The sequence below is a fragment of the Coregonus clupeaformis genome, chromosome 19 (assembly GCF_020615455.1).
Source record: "Coregonus clupeaformis isolate EN_2021a chromosome 19, ASM2061545v1, whole genome shotgun sequence".
Classification (NCBI taxonomy): Eukaryota; Metazoa; Chordata; class Actinopteri; order Salmoniformes; family Salmonidae; genus Coregonus; species Coregonus clupeaformis.
This window is the reverse complement of record NC_059210.1, coordinates 41826641-41847800: the sequence shown is the minus strand read 5'-3', so window position 1 is coordinate 41847800 and position 21160 is coordinate 41826641. Positions and strand designations below refer to the sequence as shown.

At 43.2% G+C, this 21160-nt stretch overlaps 1 protein-coding gene across 1 annotated transcript; it reads left to right on the top strand.

The window, feature by feature from the left end:
• Positions 1 to 267: 267 nt before the first annotated feature.
• On the top strand, positions 268 to 21087 carry alpk3a (alpha-kinase 3a). The gene is made up of 14 exons (XM_041837480.2): positions 268 to 376; positions 735 to 1014; positions 3795 to 3916; positions 4713 to 4830; positions 4985 to 6419; positions 11893 to 14323; positions 14569 to 14716; positions 15334 to 15461; positions 15563 to 15598; positions 15741 to 16015; positions 16922 to 17010; positions 17196 to 17413; positions 17510 to 17558; positions 19300 to 21087. The coding sequence occupies exons 2-14, from the start codon at positions 875 to 877 to the stop codon at positions 19667 to 19669; spliced, it is 5559 nt and encodes a 1852-aa protein (XP_041693414.1). The 5' UTR covers positions 268 to 376; positions 735 to 874; the 3' UTR covers positions 19670 to 21087.
• Positions 21088 to 21160: the final 73 nt, after the last annotated feature.

Here is a 21160-nt window from a genome sequence, read left to right as displayed (position 1 = left end):
ACACAGTGTCCCACCTAGATTTGAGTCTATACTCACTGCTGTCAACATGTTAAGAGGTTGTGTTTTTAACATTACCTTTATTGGTCAACTATGATAGTGTATAATGATCTGCTATCTCTTGTGATTTTTATTTGACATACTTTCTTCCAATTTGGGAATTTATAGATTTTTCCTCAGAGATTACATTTAGCCTTCTCTTGTTGAATATATGTCTGAAGGCTAGCTTGGGAAAATGTGATGTGCACTTGTGGCTATTTGTAGGTCTGCTATAAATAGGGTCCTGATGGCACTACAAGCATGCCTATGATTGACAATTGCAGTCAGAGCTTTGCCACTGGGAATCAGGCTCCAAAGGACACTGAAAAGCCTATAAATGGTAAGTTCACAATATTATAAACTTTTCTTTCAACCAAGAAGTGTTTGAGTTCAATCTTAACCTCTGAATTGTATAATAATGTCTAAGGATTACGTTTGACTCCTCCAACAACCCTTGTCAAGCCTGATAGCAGTTCCTATTTATAATGTTCTCCATTGCAACTGCTTAGCTTGGTCAAAGGAAAGCAGTTACCACTGTCTGAATTACATGAGTACAATAATTTTTACATTGCTTGAGAAAGGTGCATACATGTTATTTTTTCTTTGAGGATCTATTTGAATGGTTGAAAGGTTTCCCAAAGATTAATCTAGATCAACATTTAACAGTATTCACAGCTGTTTTCTCTGTTCTTTTCCAGCAACTCTTACACCGGTAAGACACTGTAACTTGAAACTGGGGCTTTGATCCATGACAAGCTGAGCTTTTTTCACTCAAGGACCAGTCTTATGTAGTAGACACTTATCCTTTATATTTGTGGGAATATCTGTTGAGTGGACAATGACTTCCAGAAGACCAATGACCCGTTCTTACTCTGGCAATGGGAGGTCCGGCGGCAGCTACAATGAGGATGAGGTCAGCTCTTCGAATGGCCGCTCGGAGAGCTGCAACTACCTCTCCAATGTCAGGCCTGAAAACAGGTAGATGGCCTCTTCTTCCTTGTTTCATTGTGATGCTAGGTGTTTCAGTGTGACTCTGTCCACCACACACATTCATTAATCAATCAATAAATCAATCAAATGTATTTATAAAGCCCTTTTTACATCAGCAGATGTCACAAAGTGCAATACAGAAACCCAGCCTAAAACCCCAAACAGCAAGCAATGCAGATGTAGAAGCACAGTGGCTAGGAAAAACTCCCCAGAAAGGCAAGAACCTAGGAAGAAACCTAGAGAGGAACCAGACTCTGAGGGGTGGCCAGTCCTCTTCTGGCTGTACCGGGTGGAGATTATAAGAGTACATGGCGACTTATGGCCAGATTGTTCTTCAAGATGTTCAAACGTTCATAGATGACCAGCAGGGTCAAATAATAATCACAGTGTTGTAGAGGGTGCAACAGGTCAGTACCTCAGGAGTAAATGTCAGTTGGCTTTTCATAGCCGAGCATTCAGAGGTCGAGACAGCAGGTGCGGTAGAGAGAGAGAGTCGAAAACAGCAGGTCCGGGACAAGGTAGCACGTCCGGTGAACAGGTCAGGGTTCCCTAGCCGCAGGCAGAACAGTTGAAACTGGAGCAGCAGCACGACCAGGTGGACTGGGAACAGCCAGGAGTCATCAGGCCAAGTAGTCCTGAGGCATGATCCTAGGGCTCAGGTCCTCCGGGAGGGGAGGGAGAGAGGGAGAGCGAGAGAATTAGAGGGAGCATACTTAAATTCACACAGAACACCAGATAAGACAGGAGAATTACACCAGATAGGACAGACTGACCCTAGCCCCCCGGCACATAGACTATTGCAACATAGTTACTGGAGACTGAGATAGGGGTGGGTCGGGGGACACTGTGGCCCTGTCTGACGATATCCTCGGACAGGGCCAACCAGGCAGGATATAACCCCACCCACTTTGCCAAAGCACAGTCCACACACCAATAGAGGGATATCAAAAGACCACCAACTTACTACCCTGAGACAAGGCTGAGTATAGCCCATGAAGATCTCCTCCACCGCACGAGCCTGAGGGGGCGCAATACCGGACAGGAAGATCATGTCTGTGACTCAACCCACTCAAGTGACGCACCCCTCCTAGGGACGGCATGGAAGAGCACAAGTAAGCCAGTGACTCAGCCCCCGTAATAGAGTCAGAGGCAGAGAATCCCAGTGGAGAGAGGGGAGCCGGCCAGGCAGAGACAGCAAGGGCAGTTCGTCGCTCCAGTGCCTTGCCGTTCACCTTCGCACCCCTAGGCCTGACTACACTCAATCATAGGACCTACTGAAGAGATGAGTCTTCAGTAAAGACTTAAAGGTCGAGACAGAGTCTGTGTCTCTCACATGGATAGGCAAACCATTCCATAAAAATTTAGCTCTATTGGAGAAAGCCCTGCCTCCAGCTGTTTGCTTAGAAATTCTAGGGACAATAATGAGGCCTGCGTCTTGTGACTGTAGCGTACGTGTAGGTATGTATGGCAGGACCAAATCGGAGAGATAGGTAGGAGCAAGCGCATGTAATGCTTTGTAGGTTAGCAGCAAAACCTTGAAATCAACCCTAGCCTTAACAGGAAGCCAATGTAGAGAGGCTAGCACTGGAGTAATATGATCCATTTTTATTTTGGCCATCTCAACATATCTGTGGAGGCTTTTCTAGTCCAAAATGCAAATGTTACATGGCAGGTAATAACCATGTAACAGTATTTCAGCATTCTAAAGAAAAGCACAACTCTTAGAATACCGGTAAGAATTCTTCATTTGTAGCCTACTTTATAAATACAACTGAGTCCTGTGTAAAATCATCAAAACCACCAATATGACTGATGGGATGCCTGTATTTGCCTCATCTATGAATAGCTACTCAAAGTATTCTCAAATCAGGTCATCGAAGTAATGCGTTCTTTTAAAACATCCATTCTAACTAACATATTAACCTCACATCCCGGTTTACCCCCAAGAGTGAAAGAGCAAACCTACACCTGTTTTTAACAATGCTGTATGTGAATATGTTATATTGACTTCTTTGATGTTATTGAACATCAACGTTGATGTACAATTTCATTCATACAAAGTTATAAATATTTTCAACAACGTTATAGGTACTGTTACCATGTCATTTTTTCAACTGCTAAGAAATGTTAAATGTTTGAGAGAGCAATCTCAATCTCCCTTCACAATCAGTAATGATTATTAACTGCCTTCTTCCCCTCCCTGGAATAAACAACCCACTGGGCAAAGACGTCTATTCGACGTCTATTCCACATTGGTTCAGCGTAATTTCATAAAAATGACGTGAAAACAACGTTGATTCAACTGCTATTTGCCCAGTGGGAAGTGTAGAATGAATAATGGTTGGCTAAAAGATACTTGAAATATTGGCTTTCTCATTGGAAAGTACTTCAGCACATGCCCTGAAGAACAGACACTAAAGCTAAAGCACCCTGTCACGCCCTGGCTCTGGGGACTCTCGTATGTTGAGCCAGGGTGTTTATTTTGTTTAGGTTCTAGTCGTTGTCTATCTATGTTGGCCTGAGTGACTCCCAATCAGAGGCAACGAGTGTCAGCTGGTTGTCTCTGATTGGGAGCCATATTTAACTGTCTGTCTTTCACTTTGTGTTTGTGGTTTCTTGTTCTGATTTGGTTTGTGTTATACTGTAGACGTCACGTTATCGTTGTTGTTTTGATCGTGTGATCATTCTAAATAAATATATAATGTTCGCATTCAACGCTGCGCCTTGGTCTCTCCCTGACGATCGTGACACACCCTTTCTGTCTCCAGGAGTACATTGTTTGGTGTGATGGCTCAGCTGACTGAGGACACCCAGCCTGTATTTGAGACCACCTTAAAATCCAAGGCCGTGTCAGAGAACTGTAATGTGAAGTTGACATGTGTGGTTACAGGTAGGCCTACACTAAACAACCTCCCTCAGAGTTGACATACTTACTTGCATTTGTGTATGTGTGTTGGAATGCGTTAGATAGATATGACTAGGCGATGGTACTAGTCATTCTGTGGTTAGTTTGAAATCAAAGCAGAGAGACAAACCTACTTCTGAACAGCGATGCAAACATTAATTGAGAAGGGCGATTCATATATAAACGTTGATTGAAGACAATGCAAAGAGACAAGTTACTTTAAAATGCTTATAACTGCTTATGAATGCTTATTCTTATGTTTTCTTCTATAGCTTATTCATTAACGTGAAAATAAAAGAAAACTGTTGAAAAGTAAAGGCAGCTCAGACTAAATTAGCAATGGCATAATGTTGGCGCAGAGAGGCAAGACATAAATAGGATTAAACATCTAAGCGGGTTTTGCTGTTGCCTTCCCCCCGGCATCTGAGTTGGCCCCTTCTCAACCACAGCAGTAGAACTTGTGGCCTTGCAAACTGCTATGACTCAACAGTCTGAAACAGGCCTTGGTTCTTGATACAATTTCCTTTCAAACTTTCTGTTCCTTTAGTTTTTTTTTGCTGATTAATTCATTCATAAGGTGCATGAAAAAACAACTAATGGCTACTGTGTTCATACCTCAAGGATAACCTGGAAATTAAAATAATGATCATAAGTGGCATAATCTTTATGAGAGATAAACATTAAACTATATCTAATCAAAAATAGATTTTTTGAGTATTTAACCTGGTCATTATATTACACTGTATGTCTGTGATGTGCCATCTCCTTGTGATGTCCACAGGAAACCCAGCCCCAGAACTGACGTGGTACAGAGACGACATGGAGTTGGACCGATACTGCGGTCTTCCAAAATATGAAATTGGCCGCAATGGAAAAACCCACACACTCCAAATTTACAAGTATGTAAAACAATGAGAATACCATACACCATTTACACCAGATAATAAATGTCACGAAATTCAACAATTAGAATTTGGGTTTAGAAGATGTGTATTATTGTGCTCAATGGTGCCTGCAGTGTTCCCAAAATAATTCGAGTCTCTCTCTTTGCAGCTGCACAGTGGATGATGCAGCCATCTATCAGGCTTCAGCCAGGAACAGCAAAGGCATTGTCTCCTGCTCTGGGGTTCTGGAGGTGGGCACCATGAGCGAGTTCAAGATCCACCAGAGGTTCTTTGGCAAGCTGAAACAGAAGGCAGAGAACAAGAAGAGGGAGTTGGAGGAGAGCAGGAGAAGGGGCAAGGAGAACGTCCAGAAGGAGCCTCGGGAACAGAAGCCTCTCCAGAGCAGCCCGATCCCCCCTCAGAGGAAGCGCCGGACCCCAAGCGCCCCCTCTTCACCACCGGATGGGGAGGAGAACACAGTCAGCCAGGGGGCAGCGGCTGTGGCTGTTGTAGAACCTAATGGGGCCGGTGCTGAAGTCAGTGAACCGACCCCAGTGACGACTACAGAGAATGGGAGCAAGACTCGCAGCAATGACTTTGACAACATGGAGATTGTCACCACCAAGTCCCCAACCACAGAAACCTTTGCCAAAAAAAAGATAAAGATCTCAAATGGTGTAGATTCTGGGGTTGTCAGCAGTAACAGTAGTCATACAGGACCAGGCACCAGTGAAAATGCATATGATGGAGGAATAAGTTTGGCTCAATTTCTGGCAGAGACCCTTCATTCACAGACTGCTGAAGAAAAGAAGATCCCTGCACGAGTGGAGGAAACTGTGGCAGTGGAGGCAATTGATACTACTACCGCAGATCCTAAAACAGATGCAGAAAAACAGAAAGAGAGAGAGGAGCAGGGGAGAGAGAGGGCAGAAAGAGGAAGGGCGGAGAGAGAGAGGATGCTTGGAGAAGAACAGGAAAGAGAGAAAATGTCAATTGAGAGAGAAAAAGAAAGAGCAGAGCAGTTGCAAAGGACAACAGGACATAACAACACTGCCTCAGAGGTCAGAATGGAGGCTAAGGCGCATGCCCATAAGGAGGGAGATCCTCACGATTACCACCACATTCAGGAAACTCTTTCCAATGTGCTCCACTCAGTCAAATACTTTTTCTTTGGTAAGAGTAAGAAGGATCATGCTTCTTCTGAGCATCATGTGAAAGGTCAGGAGAGGGACCGAGGTCATCCAGTTGACCCAACACAGCCGTACCCTAGCCCTCCCCATCCACAGGAGCCGGATGGTCACCCAGAGGTATATAAAAAACCCACAGAGGAGACAGTGCACATGGTGGTAGATGGGCCACAGGAAGCACCAAAAACTGTGGTACCACACAAGCAGCTGGTGTCATTTGAGATGTTGAACCCAGCTGAACACATGCATGGATTTACTGTTTCACACTCAGAAAAACCCCCGCCAGCTCCCAAAAGAGCACCAGAGAGTGTGCCTGATTCACTGGAGCACGTTGAGCAGAAGGAGGTATGTCCAGAGGTGATGATCAGTAGCAGTACAGATACAGTGCCCACATCTGGCCTTCCAGCCCTCAGTGAGGTAAGTACCTTGTTGCTTCTGAGATCATCTTGATGGCTCAGTCTCAGTCTGACACTGCAGTAGGCCAGGTTATTTATAGATTGTACATTTGAGCAACAAGACTTGAATCTAACCACACCATGCCAACAGCCAAAACTGTACAAATGATTAAGCCACAGCAAATAGCCAGATAATGTCCAGAGTCCAGACTCCAGAGAACATGGTGGATGCAGATGAATGGTATCAGAGACAATGGGTTTGTTAGTTGTTCTGTGCTCTGGAGCAGACAGAACACACTTGCCCTTTAAGGAAACTATCAGCAACAAGGGGACAAGTCAGCCAGGCTCTGTTACATCATCTAGACTGTTGAGAGTGCATTAGTATCACTCGAGAGCAACACCTCGCACAATATCGTGAAGGAAACAAGGAACCTGCCTACATGAACATGCCAACTTCTATAAAATAATGAGACTGTTGGGGCAGTCTGCTCTTGACTAATACAAATAATTCTCAGGGAGATTGGATGAGGTGATGAAAAAATGTGTCTTCACAAAAACTCCTATAAATTGCTCTGATGAAACAAATGTTGTAATTCTCTGTGCACTGTTTCCACTGTGCTTTGATGGTAATCATAAACCACTTGTCAAAATTGGACCAACATTCCAAAGAGGGCGGAGCGTGTAGACACAGGGTCTCAGTGGTCTTGTGGTCAGTATGTAGATATCTCTGAGGCAGGCCCTAGCATGAGAGTAGGACCTCTTCACATTGGACACATTCCTTACTGTCACCCTCATCTTAAAATAAACCTCTTTCTCTTTGGTAATGGAGGAAGTCTCTCCATACGTAGAGTGACTGGGCACTGGTGCTTTTATCTCACTGTCAAACTCTCAGGGTTGTATTAGCATTCGTTTGCGTGTACTGAAGACAATAGGATAAGCCTACCATTATGTTGTGACCATGAAATATGATTACATTTCAACAATGAGCTCGCTGGATGATGTAATGGTTGTTTGATTGTAATCCTGCCGACATGACGTACTGGCACTGTCCAATTTTATGTTATATTGTAGACCAGGGGTGTCCAACCCTGTTCCTCGAGAGCTACCTTAATGTATGTTTTCGCTCCAACCCCAGTTGTAACTAACCTGGTTCAGCTTATCAACCAGCTAATTATTAGAATCAGGTGCGCTAGATTAGGGTTTGAGTGAAAACCTACAGGATGGTAGCTCTCCAGGAACAGGGTTGGAGACCCCGGCTGTAGACTATGCAACAGTATGGCTCATAATCGATTAACATCACTGGTAAACAGATATGGTTATGTTTCATGGCTTTACTTCCCTTCTAGTTGAAATGCTGACAGATTGTCTCAGTAATGCAACTAGAATCCACATCTCTCTCAATGCCAGTGACACATGATGACACAGATTCTATTAGTCCCCTATGGTGGTAATTTAATTAACCTTCAAGTCTTCTGTCCAGTGTTTGTATGGATTAGAACAACGTGCAGTAAGGGGAGCCGCTCTCCACTCTCCACTCTTCACACACACTTACACCTGGCAAGCAGTGTTTTTGTGGATAGGTTTCTCCATAATGTGGAACTGCAACTCCTCTTTTCTGTTGTAGCGAGTTAATGTTAGATGTTGGGGCACATCAATTGGAGGAACTCATAACATTTGACAGAACTTGTGCTTGCGCACAAGAGTGAAACTTCTGTGAAATAAAGAGGCCTAGTTCTTGCCAGAGCTCCATTTTTAGATTGAACGTGACACCAGTTCCTCTCCATTAACCACAACTTCTATTTTATGGGCTCTCCTGTTCTACCATGTTGTCATGGAACTGCACGTGGTTGGTTTCTGTCAGTAGCACATGAAAGTGATATGTCATTAATGACTTAAGGAAAAAATGATCTGAGAAAAAGTCAGGGGAAGTTGTAGATAAGACTGACATAGATTCCTCAAAATGATAAATATTATTATTCAGTGTAAACTACATAGTGCTCTTCAAACAAACCTGTAATCCATGAAAAATAAACATTTGTTTTAAGATTAAGATAGAAATTGCTTTTGCCTCAGGGATTGTTACTTTTAAAAGGCTCAGTCTTTCAAAACAGGAAACATGTTGACACAAATATAATGGATGACTTTTACATGAAAGTCACATAGGTGTTGTCCCTATTTCCCCAAAGACAACTGAATTTTCTGAGTTTGTGCTGGGCAATGGCAAAATACTTTGAGCATGAGTCACTTGAGGTGGGATGAATTTATGGTCCCTTGCCAACAGACAGGCACTCATTAATTCAGCTCACTAGCTCATTGTGTAAATAACACACCTGTTAAAGGACTGATCGGAGACCTATGTACAGGTACTTGAGAAGTGTTCTCCCTGTTTCATTATTTGTTTCAGTCTTAGGTAGTATTTCGTATTTTGGCTGTCAGACGTTTTTTGGAGACTTATTTGCTCCGCCTTTCTTTTATCGTGATAAGTTCGTTATTTTGTATTTTGGCTTCGGGATCACCAGTAAAGATCCTTGTTTCACCATCTCTGCCTACTGCCTATCCTGCACCGCACCTGGGTCACACCTCACCCCAACCCTTACAGCCTGACATGGAAACACCTCAATTATCCTAACACAATGGTCTCCCTTCAAATACATTGCTGCAAAATAGAAAAGCATGAAACAGAATAAACTATTAGAATGGTTGAATTTATTGCATCTTCGTATCATCAAATCATATGATTATTTTGTTGATTATACTGCCATATGTAATACAGTAGCAGTAGTTTGATTACAGGTTGTTTCCTTGTGTGGAAAAAAGAGGAGCTGTTTACCTTATCTTGTGTAGACAAAGCTGTCAGTTTTGAAACACGTGACATTTTCAAAATCTTGGTTTCAACTAACCTCTAGCCTACTCAATATGGTAAGGACGTGTTCATGAAAACTGACAGGTCGTAAAAAAAAAAAAAGAGATATTGTCCGTGGTCAAACAAACACCACGTAAATGTTTTCTGATACAACATGTTCACAAAGGTAATACAGTTCACGTATGTTGAAAACTCTGATACTGTATAGGGATCTTTAGATGTTCTGGCGTTATATTATATCTGTGGTCATCCTTAAAGCTGATTTATTATGGAAAAAAACTTCAGTCAGTCCAAAAGAAGCACAAAGTGTCAAATAGTCAAAGGTCAACATACTGGGCCTTGATCATGACTGTAAGTCGCTTTGGATAAATCGTCTGGTAAATGGCATATACTTTATATTATTTATCATGTGGTTGGCCATAACAAATAGTTTGTCAATGATTTCAAACCGCTCTCCATTGCAGTTAATGATTAGTGGGTTGTGGTACTTCCCCAAAGCTAAGTGTAACTGTAAGTCGCTCTGGATAAGAGCGTCTGCTAAATGACTAAAATGTAAATGTAAAATGTAGATGAAGATTCACAGTCCCAATAAATTATGATTGTATACACAGTGTCGATTTTAGCATGTAAATCTTGGTGGGGCAAACAAACAAAATAAATGTTTAGATGCATGCCAGCAAAGCCACTACACAACACAACACAACACAACACTAAACAATACATTAATTGCACTATAACCATGACAAACGGTGCCCACAAACTGTTAGAGCCTACATAAAGCTGTCCCAACAGCAGAGTCCCAACACCTTACCACTGCTACACCTGGCTATCAGCGGAGCCTTGACTGGCAGCGAAACAGTTCATTCAGCCTCATTTACTGCCTTTAAAAAAAACATAGCTTATATGGTTGACTTGCTTAAACAAATGTGGTTTCTACTGACAATTGAGATGTACAAACTATGGCATAAGGAGACGACGAGCGGATAAGAGGCAATCCGTAATTTCGTTTAAGACATTAATGAGCGAGCTAGGACAGACGTAGTCAACACAACTTTTTGTTCAGCACTTTTGAAATGTACACCAAGTCAGAACCGTAGGATAAATAAAGGGGGCATATACGCAGTAGGCTAAATTATGAGGGGAAAAGGGACCAAATGATTAGGGTAAGGCACATAGGCTACTAACAGCTTACTACACAACATACACTTAGTATTACTTTCTTAGCTACAGTATACATATCTCCCTGGCATATTACATAATTTATGCAGTAGCACACAATACATTTTTGGGCTCACATTGTGGTGCTGTGCTCACTTGAACAGGAAGGTGGCGCGGCGGTCCTTCGTGGGCAAATTTGTCATCAAACTTTGTCATCAAAGTCAGGCATTCTCTGGATTTATGGTGCTTTCAAGACAACTGGGAACTCGGAAAAAAACAAGGTCGAATCATGACGTCAGTGATCTTCAGGTCGGAGCTCTAGAAAGAGGCCCGAGTTCCCGATTTACAATTCCGAGTTGGATGACCGTTCAAAACTTATTTTCCCAGTCGGAGCTCATTTTTTCTGAGTTCCCAGTTGTCTTGAACTCACTGAAGTCTGAGATTTCCCAGTTCCGAGTTTCCAGTTGTTTTGAACGCGGCAGAAGTCATGCTGGATTGACAGCATGGCCAATGTTGAATGTTTATCCTTTTAACCTTGTAAAATAAACCCTTAAACCCAGACTTGGACCACACACCCACTCCACTGAATAGCAGGCTAGTGATTGCTTTGCAATGCTTGCAGTTAGCCACTGATTCCTTCCAAACCACTCATTGTTGAATTTGCGATTTCCAACTTGTTGTGTAATGTTTATGTCCAATGGCCGATGAGCCATTGTTTACATACGTTTTATCTATAATTTCTCTTCATTATTTCTCTTCATTTGACAAGGATTAAAAAGGATTTGCCAGTAGATTGTCGACTTGATTCATGATGATGACTGCTAGCTTGCTAGCTAAGATTATGAAAGTATGATGTTGACAGCCCAATCAAAGCTACGGTAGAAATAACGTGATTTGACGTCATTTTATCTGTGGCCAATTACCTTGAGCCTTCTTGGATGGGCACTTCTAATGTTACTCAATGGTAGCACCCAAGGGTCTTGAATTTTCCCCGTAGATTTTGCGTTGACGTATTGACCCCATCAGTGACAAAACACTGAGCCAATCACGGCGCAACTAGAGAACATTACCAACCCCTACGCTCCGTATTTTCCGCTGGCTGCCCCACCACCACAGAAAGCACTGAGCTAGGATGAAACACCTGCATTTTGGAGCTGCCTTACTCAAGAAAGCAAAACAGAGACCATGTTTATATGCGGCTTTATTAACTCAATTATATATTTTTTTTACATTGTTTACAAACTGATATGTGACAGGTATTAATGCCAAAATAACATGCAAAACAGGCATCAAACAAACACCTGCCCTGAATGACGGGTCACCACTGTGTATACACTACCACTAATGTAAATCCAAGCGTAGTAGTTATCATGGTGTTGTAATGAATTATTGTGTTGTTCAGGGATTTCAAAATACCATTTGAGTGTGTTGATGTTTCGTGGTACTAAACAGCTGTGTTTGTTTTTGCCTCAAGGCAACTGTGGACCAGACCCAGGCAGACTCTGTCCCCCATGTGGTTGTGTCAGCCACACATGAGCCAAACATCCAAGTGTTTTCTTCCAGGACTGATCTGTTGACAAGACATGATGACAAAACTGAAGATTTACACAAACAAGGTCCATCTGACTCTCCACAGAGCCCAGACCACAGCAGTGGAGCAGGTCCCAATATGTCAAATCTCACTAGTATGGGTGACATCGGGAGTGCTCCTAACAATAATGTCTCACCCACAGTCAACCTGGGCCTGATGACAGTGACCACAGAAAGTGAGAAAGAGAAGGTAATGCATGTGGATGAGAAGGGCATTGGAAGTGTCTATGAGACACAAGAGAAATGTTCTCGTGCTTTTGAGGAGAAAGGAGAGAAAGGTGATGTCAAAGCAGAGAATCAACCATGTCCCACTTTAAATGTGAGTGTTTTAGAGGAGAGGAGAGAGAAGATACATAACAAGGAGATCCATTTCAAAAGTTTACTCCCAGAGAATTCAGAGAATGATGGTCAAAATATACCAGAGGAATGCCATCCTGTGACAGGGGAGGATCATTATCTCAACATAAAAGAGAACTCTACCTTAGGTTTGGAGGATAGTCTTGAAAGTGCCTTAAAAGTGGAATATACTCCTGCTTTGGAGAAAAGTTTAGTGGACAGTTCATTTGGCAACCTGAAAATACAAGAACAGGTGGCACCTATTGTGCAGAAAAAGTCTGAGGAACAGGATGTGAGCTTAGAGAGAAATGAAGTACCGACCCACACTATTGAGAGACAGGTTAAAACAGAAGAAAAGGTGACTGAAATAAAGGTGGAATTGCTGGGTGAATCTAAGATCCACTCAGAGACCCAGCCTGTGAAAGGCTCTGCCATTGTGTCCCCTGAGCCACCAGTGGCAGCATCAGTTACCAGTCCAGAGGCTAATTCCACTAATCTGGGTGGATACTTTGGAAATGTACCAGAGATTAGAATGGTAGATTCTGCTCTTAAAATCCCAGAAATCAAAATAATTGTGCCAGAACAACAGATAAAAGAAGAGCAAGTGATTATACCAAATATAGAGATTATGGAGCCAGAAGTCAAAGAGCCTACACAGCCATTAATACCTATTACACCCAATGAACCTACATCAGAGCCAGACATTTTCCAAAAGGATGATGCAAATGATGTGTCAGACATAATGATGACAGAAAATAGCGCAGCTTTTACCTCAGTGGTTATAGATGTGACACCCACTCAAGAAAGTATGTGGAATGATGATATCATCCGACCAACAGAGAAAGTGCAGGAAGTTCCCCAACCAGTTGAAGAGGCAAAAACGCCTACGGCAGAGCAGCCAACTACCATAAAGAGTGAGCGGCTCACAAAGACGTTAATTCCTACAGTAAATGTTTCCTATACTGATGACAGTAAACTCAGGAAAATGGATCATGAGCATCCACTTCTCAAGCCCCCCGTCTTAGATAGAGGAAAGCCAAAGGAAGCACCCAAAGTGCCTCTGTGTGTGGTCCCTCCTATTTCTGAAAGCAACGAGCTTCCTAAAAATGGGAATAAAGAATCAGAATCATTGGCGGATATGCTCAGGGGGGTCAAGAGTGATTTTGAAAATTATACTTCCTCTGAGTCTGACAAACCCCATAGTGATCCACAGAAACAGACTACAAAAACAAAGGAACAGAGTGGGATAGACAACTTCCCCTCTTTGTCATATAAAGCCTTAGTGCCAACAGAAGTAACAACAATGCAAAATGCAGTGGACATCAGTTTTACTGAAGCTGAAAAAGTAAAACCACTCAAAGAGTCAAGGATAGAGTCTTACATCATTGGCAATGAACCAAGAGAAAGAAACTCTATTGAAAGGCTTGCTGTCAAACCCCCAACACCCCCCAGGAGTCCCAGCAGTCTCCGCAGGTTCACTTCAAGGACTCCCCCTGCCATTACTGTGGATGACCCTCCTAACAGTGAGAAGACAGTGTTGGAGCAGAGTGGTGGAGACACCCCAACGTCCTCCCTGTCCTGTGAGAGCAGCCCCAGGCTGAAAAGAAGGGACAGTCTGACCCTCATCCGCTCTGCCACGCCTGAAGAGCTTGCCTCTGGAGCTCGCCGCAAGATCTTCATCCCCAGGGAGGGAGAAGGGGTTGGGGTAGTGGTGGCACTGGGTGTGGGTGGTAGTCCACTAGACACCCAGGTCAAGAAGGAGGCTCCATACATGTCGCCCAGTCAGGCTCGCAGGGCAGCGTTGCTGCAGGCCCCAACAGGCTCACAGACCCCACCGCTAGAGAGACGCTCCCCTCTGCTGAACCGTAGGAAGGCCACCCTGGAGGTGCCCAAAGTTGTGGAGGAGATCAGCACAGAGGAGCCAGAGAGCCCCAAGACTGAGGTCAAACCTCCTGAGGAGAAGCGGAACCCCTTCAAAGGTAAAACAATAAAATAGGAAAAGAATGAGATTTTGTTTCATTTGAAGTTAGTTAGTTTTACATTAACCCAATATGGTTTGTTTTTCTCATCTCTTGGTGTTGGTACCTCAGGGAGTGTATAGTAGACACGTGTCTCCTATCAGAGTGGGCTGATCAGGAAGCTTCCACTGGAGGAAGTGAAAATGTTAGAGAGTATCATGTACAGTATATCTTTACCTTGTTGTCCCCCCTCCCTCTCCCACCAGCTCCTCAGGTTATCCGTAAGATCAGGGGAGAGCCCTTCCCAGATGCCTCAGGACACTTGAAGCTCTGGTGCCAGTTCTTCAACGTGCTCAGTGACTCCACCATCAAGTGGTACAGGGACGAGGAAGAGATAGTGGAGGTGAAAAGAAGGTAAATCCCTAGGCAATCTCCCATCCCAGAGTTTACAGTATTTGCTTGCAATACAATCTAGTGGTGAAATCTCATTTATACTCAATCTGATCAAAGCCATCATGTAGTTACAGTGTTAGACACCTGCCCTCTGAAAACAGTTGCTTTGTAAAGTGATACAGTAAACATTCATTAACAGCCCAATATGCTGGTTAATCTGGGCCATGTGCTATATATGAAGGACTAATGTTGTGAAGATGAACAGCCTTTAATTATACCAGCGTGTCCATTACACAGCCATGCCATTCTCTCATTCTCAATCTGAGAGGTATCCAGCGCATGTGACCAGGGAGCCAACACAGCTCTGAGACTTACTGTGACGCAAGGTGAAGCTTTGGCCAGACAAAGCCACTGTAAACTGAGACACTCTATTTCGCAATCACCAGGGGGCATTCAAGTCTAGATCTGTGCTATTGGCTGCTGGGTCAGCAAAATCTTCCCTCACGCAAGCACGCACGCAGCACTACTGTCTGTCTCAGTCTCACAGTGACCTCTTGTGGAGGTGAATACAATATTAAATATGCAGTGAGCGTGTGCCTTGTGTCACGTCAACCTGTTTATCTTCCTTTATTTCCCAGTGGAGGAGATGAAAGCCAAGTGGCGCTGGCCATCGTCCAGACATCCAGTCGAGATTGTGGGGTGTATGGCTGCTCAATCAAGAACGAATTTGGGACAGATTCCACTGACTTCCTTCTCAGTGTAGACCGTAAATGATGTCAACTAAACATAATTTTGAAATCCCACAATATTATTTCAACAGTTTTTTCCATAAGTTACCATTTGTGATTGTTTTCTCTTCTTCTGCAGTACTTTCAGAGTACTTCCTGTGTGAGGATTTAGAAGGTAAGCCTCACAGGCACTGAGAGGTTTATACAGTAATAACTTCTATTTGCTTGCTGTATTGTTGAATACCTTATGGCAATTATTCTAACAGTGTTACTGCTCCTGTGGAGAGTTTCTGAGATTCATATTCTGTCCTTTACAGTTGGAGAAGAGATTGAAATGACTCCAATGCTATTCACCAAAGGCCTAGCAGACCCAGGCTACTGGGGGGATAAGTTCTTTGGGCGCATTATGACACAGGAGGCCCACCTGGGAGAGGGCTGTGCACATAAGGCCTGCAGGGCGAAGGTTATCTATGGCCTGGACCCTGTGTTTGAGTCCGGAACCACCTGTATCATCAAAGTACAAAGCCCCATCGCCTATGGGACCAAACAGGAGAGCAACCTTGCAGAGAGAAACATGGAAATGACTAAGCAAGTGAGTCTTATTGTACGTGTATGTACAGTACATTTAATCACAAGGACAGCTCTCCTCTAGAGTTATGTATTGCTCTGACTCAGCATTTCTGTGTCAAGCTTGCAAAAATGTACAAAATTGGTCAGCTGTTGTTTGGTATTGCAACATATGAAGTAATCTGTACTGGGTCGTATTTATTAGGCACCAAACAGAATAAAATTGATTGAAACGGGGAGGGAAGGGACTACCTGAACTTTCGTTTTCCGTTGCAAAACGTTTTGAATATGAATATGACCCTGGTCATGTGGTATTATAGAATAATAGCATTCAGGTACTAAGTCACAGACTGAGTCCAGGGTTCATACCAATGCCTAACTGGCTTTGATTAGTGTAACAATTGAATTGGAGAGCCTCAGTGTAGAGAAAAAGCATACAGTGAGGGAAAAAAGTATTTGATCCCCTGCTGATTTTGTACGTTTGCCCACTGACAAAGAAATATCAGTCTATAATTTTAATGGTAGGTTTATTTGAACAGTGAGAGACAGAATAACAACAAAATAATCCAGAAAAACGCATGTCAAAAATGTTATAAGTTGATTTGCATTTTAATGAGGGAAATAAGTAAAGCCAATGGCAGAGCCATTTCTGGGAGCCAGAAATCTTTCTGATTGAGAGGGGGTCAAATACTTATTTCCCTCATTAAAATGCAAATCAATTTATAACATTTTTGACATGCGTTTTTCTGGATTTCTGTTGTTGTTATTCTGTCTCTCACTGTTCAAATAAACCTACCAGCAAAATTATAGACTGATAATTTCTTTGTCAGTGGGCAAACGTACAAAATCAGCAGGGGATCAAATACTTTTTTCCCTCACTGTAATAAAATGTGCCACAAATGCAATGCATCTTCGCATTTTGTCTCACCAGGAGTGCAAAATCCAAAACACAGTTCGAGAGTATTGCAAAATCTTTGCAGCTGAGGCGAGGGTGATTGAAAACTTTGGCTTTTCACTGGAGTAAGTAATATTTATAATGATTGCAAAGTATATTTTGATCATTAAAAAATTCTTTTTTATGAATATTTTTTTATGAATACACTTATCAATGATCATTATCAATACACAATATTATGAGTAAAAAAACGACAGAGTATGATTATGTAATTATTTCCCTGCACGTGCCAACACCTTTCTGTACACAGTGTGAGCCCTCTCTATATGGTGTACCGCCCTGCCAACTCTGTCCCCTACGCCACTGTGGAGGCTGACCTGAAAGGCATCTTCCTCAAGTACTGTATGATGGATGCCAAAGGCAGGCTGATCACCAGAGCCACCTCAGAGGTGGAAATGAAATGCTGCTCATTCCAGCATTGGATACACCAATGGACAAATGGCAATTTACTGGTTACTGGGCTGGAGGGTAAGAAAGATTAGCAGACAAGGTCATTCTCAAAAGAAAAAGATTAACAAAGTCAGTTCAAATAACAATATGATCCATGTGATTTGTTTCTTTCAGGTGTTGGACCGAAGATCACTAAAGTTAGAATCGTCACGAAATCAAAGGGGTTTGTATATCGAAATATCAGAATAATATACACTGCTCAAAAAAATAAAGGGAACACTAAAATAACACATCCTAGATCTGAATGAATGAAATAATCTTATTAAATACTTTTTTCTTTACATAGTTGAATGTGCTGACAACAAAATCACACAAAAATTATCAATGGAAATCAAATTTATCAACCCATGGAGGTCTGGATTTGGAGTCACCCTCAAAATTAAAGTGGAAAACCACACTACAGGCTGATCCAACTTTGATGTAATGTCCTTAAAACAAGTCAAAATGAGGCTCAGTAGTGTGTGTGGCCTCCACGTGCCTGTATGACCTCCCTACAACGCCTGGGCATGCTCCTGATGAGGTGGCGAATGGTCTCCTGAGGGATCTCCTCCCAGACCTGGACTAAAGCATCCGCCAACTCCTGGACAGTCTGTGGTGCAACATAGCGTTGGTGGACGGAGCGAGACATGATGTCCCAGATGTGCTCAATTGGATTCAGGTCTGGGGAACGGGCGGGCCAGTCCATAACATCAATGCCTTCCTCTTGCAGGAACTGCTGACACACTCCAGCCACATGAGGTCTAGCATTGTCTTGCATTACGAGGAACCCAGGGCCAACCGCACCAGCATATGGTCTCACAAGGGGTCTGAGGATCTCATCTCGGTACCTAATGGCAGTCAGGCTACCTCTGGCGAGCACATGGAGGGCTGTGCGGCCCCCCAAAGAAATGCCACCCCACACCATGACTGACCCACCGCCAAACCGGTCATGCTGGAGGATGTAGCAGGCAGCAGAACGTTCTCCACGGCGTCTCCAGACTCTGTCACGTCTGTCACGTGCTCAGTGTGAACCTGCTTTCATCTGTGAAGAGCACAGGGCACCAGTGGCGAATTTGCCAATCTTGGTGTTCTCTGGCAAATGCCAAACGTCCTGCACGGTGTTGGGCTGTAAGCACAACCCCCACCTGTGGACGTCGGGCCCTCATACCACCCTCATGGAGTCTGTTTCTGACCGTTTGAGCAGACACATGCACATTTGTGGCCTGCTGGAGCTCATTTTGCAGGGCTCTGGCAGTGCTCCTCCTGCTCCTCCTTGCACAAAGGCGGAGGTAGCAGTCCTGCTGCTGGGTTGTTGCCCTCCTACGGCCTCCTCCACATCTCCTGATGTACTGGCCTGTCTCCTGGTAGCGCCTCCATGCTCTGGACACTACGCTGACAGACACAGCAAACCTTCTTGCCACAGCTCGCATTGATGTGCCATCCTGGATGAGCTGCACTACCTGAGCCACTTGTGTGGGTTGTAGACTCCGTCTCATGCTACCACTAGAGTGAAATCACTGCCAGCATTCAAAAGTGACCAAAACATCAGCCAGGAAGCATAGGAACTGAGAAGTGGTCTGTGGTCACCATCTGCAAAACCAGTCCTTTATTGGGGGTGTCTTGCTAATTGCCTATAATTTCCACCTGTTGTCTATTCCATTTGCACAACAACATGTGAAATGTATTGTCAATCAGTGTTGCTTCCTAAGTGGACAGTTTGATTTCACAGAAGTGTGATTGACTTGGAGTTACATTGTGTTGTTTAAGTGTTCCCTTTATTTTTTTGAGCAGTGTATTTAGGTTGTCATATGGAAATACCTATTGATGCTATTATTTGAAGTAGGCCTATACTGTGCTAATGTTTTACTAGTTGGTCCACATCATCTTATCCAACTCTTAGTTATGAAATGACTTCTGCATTGCAGGTATCAAGGCCTTACAGATGATGGTTCTCCTAAGGTGTTTGAGCAGTTCCTGACCCAGCATCAGTGTAACTACTACTGTGGGCTCCTCAGCCTGAGAACCCTGAAGCCCATGGACACCCTGCAGCAGCCCCCCAAGATCAAAGGCTCCCGGAGCCCCCTGCTCGGCAGGAAGTTGTGCTCGTCCAGCCCTCAGCACAACAGAAAGTTGGGCTCATCCAGCCCCCAGCTGCAGAGAAAAGGACTGAACAGCCCCTTGACAACCAGAAAGGCCACCTCCAGCCCAAAGGTGCCAAGAAAGACTGGGGAGACAGACGACAACCAGTCCACAGCCAAACCCAAGGCTGAGGAGAGTCTCAAAGTTGTGGTATGAGGTAGCAACGTCAAAAGGGAATACATATCAAAACAGCTTCCCTTTTCTTTCACGCAAACGTTAAGCTTATTTATGTTTTCCTGTCACCCATTGCTGTATTTAGTTGGGTTGAAGCTAGGACGACCAGCATGGCCTTGAACAAAATGTTACAGAGCTTGTGCCTGAAAAGTCTTTATCCAAGAAGAAGAGACAAACAGGGAGGTTAGTTAAAATCTAGGGAATAAGTCAATGACCCACCCTATTGGATGGTTATATAACATTACATTATTTCTCAATAACCATCAGTAGTAGTAAGATACTCCCCGTTCTCCAGCTTACTGCTGAAACGGTTTAACTGAGTGGAGGAGGTACAGTACCTTTAAGAAAACTTCCAGCACTAAGGAAATGGGACACAGTTACCTCACATCCATTACTGTCCTCTTCAAAAGAAGAGACTTATGAAGTGGTTGAAACAATGGTGCTGGATACAAAGCCGTGGCCGTAAGCAGAGCTTTAATAGCTTGATGCAGATGCAAGGGGAGTGAAGTGCACCAACTGCCTTGTACATCTGAGATGTATATGTCTTGGTCATTGAAATTGAAATTGTTGATCATCCATTGGATCTTGGTGGTATAGCATGCTTTACGTTTTTCTATTATGGCAGTATTATGTCCTAAAACTATGCATTGCAGTCTTCCAAACACTGAGCAAAGACAACACTACTCTTGCCTCTTTACTGGGAATTTGTTTTTGTGCACTTTTTTTGTCAATGTTTTCTTGCCTTTTGAAAACTGCCAGGTTTTTGTAGTTCAGTTCATTTTTGTTGAACTTTGTTCAAACCCTGTAATCTGTTCATTGGAAAAGAACATGTTCACATGCTTAAGTCTGAACAGTACAGTACACCAATCCCCTTAACCTGGTTCTTCAAAGGATTGGCTCTTGTCATGATATTTAACTGACAAAGCCTTGAGTGTTGAAGAGCAGTAAGGGGATTACGGAAATAAATGCTGTAACTTTGGAATGCACATGTTTGGTGCCATTTAAACAAATAGGTCAACTCACAAAGTGAAAGAATAAGAGCTATAATATGAGAACCATGTACAAACTACTTTGGACCTGGCCCATTCTCACAGTAAAGCAGTAGCTCACCTCCAGCTGACTTTTGTGACTGAAAATTATATGCATTCACACCATTCACACTACTGGAGGGGGGGTATTATCACTAGTTTGAAGCGTATGTACTTTTGGGAGTGACTGAGTGAGTGAGTGAGTGAGTTATGTGTGTGTGTGTGCGTGAGAGCGCACAAGAGGGATTAAGAGTGTTTGATATGTTGGCAGAATGCTACTGAAATTAATGTCCATGACACTGTAATATTTGGTATGTTATGTTGTGCCAACTGATTTTGTAAAATAAAAGTGTACATACAATTCTTGTCAAACATTCATATTCATATTTTTACATACAATACAGATTTTTACTTACAGATTTACTCTATGTAAATAATCCACTCT